The sequence below is a fragment of the Amblyomma maculatum genome, chromosome 6, assembly GCF_055883805.1.
Source record: "Amblyomma maculatum isolate TAMU_Amacu chromosome 6, ASM5588380v1, whole genome shotgun sequence".
NCBI classification, from domain to species: domain Eukaryota; kingdom Metazoa; phylum Arthropoda; class Arachnida; order Ixodida; family Ixodidae; genus Amblyomma; species Amblyomma maculatum.
The window spans coordinates 49,781,969-49,787,968 of NC_139349.1; the positions used below are offsets into that span (position 1 = coordinate 49,781,969).

Below are 6,000 nucleotides of genomic sequence, written 5' to 3' on the forward strand. Positions count from 1 at the left end.
AAAGTAAGATTAAAAGTGAAGTAACATCGCCCATGTGGTCGTAACGCTATCACGTCACACCCTTAACGGCGGTGCTTAATTTTTTCCGTCGTTTCTGCATCCTTGCATGGGTGATTTCTGCTGGGTGGACCCGTGGGTCCGCAACAATGTTTAACGTGTACTACCAGCTAGATGCAAAATCCTAAGTGTTTATATTTTGTTCATTGCGCTGAATTCTTAAATCGAGATGGAGGCTGTGTAGACATTGCGACGGTTATCCGAACTTAATCGGGATACAGCACATTTAGTGAAACGAGTAGATGACAGTGGGAATTGTGGCCATGCAACTCCTTTAACAGAAAATAACAGCCATGTCCAGCGCTAAATTTATTACACCAATTACATATTTTCTTCGCTTTCTTATCAGTACACAGGTCCGATACTTTCGGATAGGCGATGTGGACGTTCTTCAATTTAGTCACGCCTGTTGGTAGTTAACTAATGTTTATGTCATCACGAGTGCGGAAAAAAAAAGCAGGGGTACTTTTAATTTCTACAATTGGCATCTGGCTTTGATGATCGGTAATTGTGAAACGACACAATTATAGTCTGAATTGGATTCACTCTCATTTTATTTGGAAGTCATAGCACGCTAAATTCATACAAGATCTTTTTTTTGCAACGTCTAGGTGACCTTAAAATTTTGTAAAGAAAGAAAAGGCAAAAGCCGAAAGGAAATTTTAATCTGCATATAATACAAAATGTGCCAATTAAATTGTCGTCCATATTGAGGCCAACTACCCGAAATGCTAAAGTATACGAAGCAACCACTTTTGAAGACACTGCTCAATTTTTGAAAAAGTAAGCATATGATACTGAACTGATTGATAACTAACAAACTCTCTGATGTTGGTTGCTAAACATTAGGCTGTTCCACAGTAAAAATAAGGAAAAATGCAAATTTGAACACAACAGTGCATGCAAACGCAAGCCCAACAACGACAATTACAATGCCATAAAACCATTCATGCGAATATCTGAAGCCCAAAACCTGAATAACTTCAAATTCGCGAAGTGCCCACATTCACGAAATTCGGAGCTCTAATTTGACAACATATTTTGGAACCTGCTTGCAGTCTGTCTCCCATCCCATAAGTCGTGCATGGTCCGACAGCATGTCGAACGTACCTCATACGGGTTCAAAATGTAACCCCTCTGACACAGCGCCATAATGAGAGTTTTCTCCATTCCCTGATGCTTTACCTTTAGCATAGTCTAGTTGTGGACAACTTTCTCAGGCTACGCACTGAAACCTGCGAACGCGAGACACCGGCTTCCACAAGCTCCCTGTTCTCGCAAGACACTCACTCACAGCTTCTGCTGCATAGCTGGCATAGCTACTGAAAGCTGTTGCTACAATATTCAGTGCAACGCTTATTTCTATGGCCTCAAAATAGTGGCCAGAGTTGGAAGGCATCGCCGGCGCAGCCACCTCCTCCCATTGTCAGACCCATCCGCACGGCACACTAGCCAGTATATTCTAAGCTCTATATTCGTGTCTACAGGAAAGTATTTTTTGTTGTGGATGATCTTATCGGAAAGTTTGTGCGAGATTCGACTATGAATGGAACTAGCGATGGCACCAAAAAGAAGCTAAAGTAGTTTTCATTGCCGGAAAAAAATTGGCCATATTGCAAGGTATTGACGCAGGAAAAAAGCAAATCAGCCACTGCAGACAGCTTGGCATCGCTCCTTTAACCGCCATGATCATTTTCAAATACCGAGACAAGATTGTCAAACCTCACTGAATATGACATCTTATCGAACCCCTGATGTTTTATTGCGCATGAACAAGGTCCGCACTTTCATCGCATGGTGCCATGACATATGCGATGAGGTGTTGCATGAAGTGGAAGGTGTAAAGAGTTTTTAATCGGTCGAGTGTGCTGTGTGCGGCAGAAAGATTTTTTCAAATAAAGCAGCATTGAAGTGAGTGCAACGTTTTTATTTGAGGTTTTGCTTGTCTGCACACATGTTTACTGCCAAGGTACGTCATTTTCATACCTGGGTTTGACCACTGATTTAAAACCACACGTTTTTCATTCCAACGATATTTCAAAATAGCGAATGATTTTTGGTGATCCCGCATGATACGTTATATCGAGATTTGACTGTAATTTTTAATTAGTAAGCTTTAATAAAGCTTAATTGTTTTCTTGGGTTCTACCTAGCCATTGTGTGCAAGTTTCGATGAGGATGGAATGCCTGTTTCAGTGCACGTTAAAACCCACAGATGGTTGAAATTTATCAGTAGTTTCCACAAGGGGTGCCTCGTAACCCAGTGTAGCTTTTCATATAAGAATACTCTTCCACAAACACTGCTGTAACTGGCAGTACAGTAAACTCCGTTCATTCTGTTTTCAAGGAACCAAGAAAAATGTCTGAATCAACTGGCAGTTCGGATTATTGACTGCACGTGTTCAGTGTGTAGTTTCAACATACCAGAAGCAGTATGTGGATGCTTGTGAGAGAGGGTATATGCATAAGCATGTGCATAGGCGTCAGAACGTGATACAATTTTCAGTGACTTGCTAAGCAGCCTACGAAACAGCACGACTGGCACGACTTTCGGGACCCCAAAAGCGCGCCTCCTCTGCCAATAGAACACAACGCTATTGCTCCTGTCCGACCACTGATAGGCGCCGAAACTCGCGAGAGCATTGTTAGTGCAGCTAAAAGTGCTCCTGTTCGCCAAATGGAAACTGGTATTAGTTAAACGGAGCTTTATACCTTGTGGGCGTCTTTCACATAAGTATGTTAACTTGTGACTAGTATATGCTTGAGAGTGCCTGCGAGACAAGAGGCAAAAATTAAGGGGTTAGTAAATTTCCTCTCACGGTCCTTTTAATCGCTAAATCTACAAAATGTACATGACCAATAAGTATTTCATCAGTCCTCCCAGTAACTCAAGAATTTCTAAGCTAGCTTCACTAACACAGAATGTATCATTGGTCAAAAATTACATAGAAAAACGAAGAAAACAAGTAGCGATGGTACCTCGCCACTCCCCATCCCACCTGCTTTACTTGAGAACGTCCAGTCAGTGGGCACACCCAGAAAGCCCCAGTTGGTGTCAAAAGGAAGGAGGCGCATAGGGAGGTGTCACTCTAATCGGTTGCAAGCTGTCGCCAGGATCACATTTTAAAAAATCATTTGTAAATAATAGGCTCTATGCAGGGCTTTCAAATCTGACTCTAATACTTATAGACCATCTTTATGGTCTTTCTTGCATTAGAATATTACGCGATTATAGTTCCAGGGTCCTTTTAAGCAAGTGGATGTACGTGAGCCGTGGACGGGAACTGTCAATGTTGTTGCGCAATCTCTTTAGGTGTCCCGCCACCACTTTGTTTGCATTGGTGCTGCGCCGGAATTGCCGGTTCTGTCACTCACCTTTCAGCATAGTGAGTTTGAATGCTTCTAATTCAGCGCACTTTGGAGTGCACTTTCATTTGTTTTTTTTCCATGTGCCATCTACACTCAGTACTATGTTTTTTGCTAATGTCTTACAAGAGGGAAGCTAAAGGCTCCTCTTGCATAGAATATTGATAATACAAGCGTAGGAGTTGCACATGTCTGATCCTGACTGATCATTGCTTCCCACTAATGGCTTTGCAGCCCGTGTATGGTGGCCAATCTCTGGGATGTCACGGACAAGGACATTGACAGGTTTACAGAGACCTTTCTCAGGCACTGGGTTCCGAAATTGGGTTCCAAAGATCACATCCCGGACATAACCACGGCTGTTCGGCTGGCCAGGAAGAGCTGCAAGCTGCAGTACCTTGTCGGGGCTGCTCCAGTTGTGTATGGGTTACCTGTTCAGAGCAAGAGTGCTCCGTCTGTGTAGCATCATCGTGACTGCAAAACAGCAGTGTTCATGTGCAGACCCGTCCACTCAAGGAACACTGCCCTGCAAACCAACTCTGCCAAATGCCTTCAAATCAGGTGTTTTGTTCACCTTGCAAGAGTGTATTTATATGCTTCTGTGTATGTGTGCGACATGTTGAATAGCTGTGCTCAAGTCGAGTGCAAGTGTTGCAACAATAAAGGCATTTTCTATTTTATTTTCATAACTGCTGTTAAATAACTGCTGAACGAGTTTTTAGACAACTGACATTTATTAAAGGCATTTTCTATTTTATTTTCGTAAATGCTGTTAAATAACTGCTAAATGAATTTTCAGACTGCTGACATGAGTATACATCATCTAGGCTGATGCATGACCTTTGTTCTTGCCTCACTGATGTGTCTTGCCTCATTCTCTGCAGTGGTCCTGTCTTTGAGCGATCAGAAAAGCAGTTGTTTACAAATTGCTCTGGTGATAAGGCTGTGCTGCACTGCTTCAACAGTAGTAGCACAGTAAATCTTGTAGCATATTTACACTGCATCTGGTGTTCTGGAAGTGGCCAGACTAGACATCGGAAAAAGTATAGTAGAAACTGAAGTGCTTATCGCATAGCTGCAACTTTTTCTTTTTACTCACTCGTCTCACCGTAATACTCTGAGGCACAGAAAGAAGTCTAATTTTGTGGTTATTTGTGTACTCGTTTTAATCTGAAAAATTAAATTATTACTGTTTGTTTTTTTAATGTTTCCTTGCAGGCTTTTAGGTGATCAGCAGCATTGGCAAAGTGCAGTATTATGCAGGAAAAAAAAAATTATGCTCTTAAATTTATTGCATATTTCTCAGAGAAAATAACCAATGTAAGAAAAACATTCCTTCTAGTTTTAGGATGACGATTACATGTGCTGGTGGTTCATGTAAGAAGAGATGTTACTTGACGTGGTAGCCGCTTTATATTCTTTTAAGTGTGGCGGGTTTCATTAAAACTGATTTTATTTTTATTTTTTTCTTGAAGAAAAACATCTTGGAGTTGAGCTGCATAGTGTGTAGCTCTGAACGTACACTTCAGCACATGGCAAGTCAGGAAAATGATGCTGTAATTTGGGTCCATATGCTGTGTTAAACCAGAAAGCCCCTCTGGCTTGACAAGACAGTGAAATGTTCCCTTCCAGTGCACTGCTGCCCCTGTTCGGTTAAAGGACTGTAGGCATATGAACACATATAAACCGAAGGATTTTTATGATTGCATGCTGTGTAAACTGATGTCATTTTGTTATAAAGCCTTGCTAAATATGACACTGACCAGTGTTATTGGCTAGTTGGACAAGAAGGGAATGGTGACTAACATAAACAAAAATGCTATTCATGTGCATAACTAGAAAAAAAAAAGGTGCCCAAGTTTAACTATTCTGCTAATAATAGCTTGGCCAATTTGTGACATACATGTTGCTAGTACCTTGATGTTAAAAATTCCCAGCTTAATTGGACTCTCCATGTATATCATATCTCATCTTCAAAAAATATTTAGGGTTCTTGTGACAAACTAAAAGGGGCATCAGCAGAAATCTGCATGTATATGTTACACATTAGGCTGAAAATCTAATATATGCAGCCATAGTGGGATCCACTCAGCAAGAAAGTCTATCAGAACTAGAAAAGGTACTAAGACTTACTGCAATGAGTCTTACTTAGACTGAACTCTGAAATACTGACTACCCATGTGCTCTAATGGTAGCTGATCAAACAGTCCTTCCAAATAAGAAAGCTTTTCGATTAATCCTTCATTCTCTGATTTTTGGAAAATCTGACATCTCACTGAAGTCTTAATTCTGTCATTCATTCAATAACTAGGAAAGCCCGACACAAGCATAATTTTTCCTTGGACCGTACATTACACACTAATCAGTGGAAGTATTCATGTTTCCGTGGAACTATCACGAAATAGAAATAGTTACATGCAGAAATGTTTGAAAATAAAAATTTTGCATGAATCCTTGCTTATATCATGTAATGTTCCTGATACTCTGCAGTTTAGTTTTGTATTTCTTATATCCAGCATCTTGGTGTTAATAGTATTGTTTTAGTTTTTGCCCATCTTGCTTGGACCATAATGAAGC

General features: G+C 40.7%; 1 protein-coding gene across 1 annotated transcript in view; it reads left to right on the plus strand.

Annotated features, from left to right (window-relative positions):
- The window catches only part of Sse (extra spindle pole bodies like 1, separase), an 84,046-nt gene extending 78,867 nt beyond the window's left edge, over positions 1-5,179 (plus strand). Inside the window, exon 28 of the mRNA XM_084606633.1 lies at positions 3,658-5,179. Coding sequence (XP_084462759.1) covers positions 3,658-3,886 — 229 coding nt within the window. The 3' untranslated portion in view covers positions 3,887-5,179. The remainder of the gene's footprint in view (positions 1-3,657) is intronic.
- Positions 5,180-6,000: the final 821 nt, after the last annotated feature.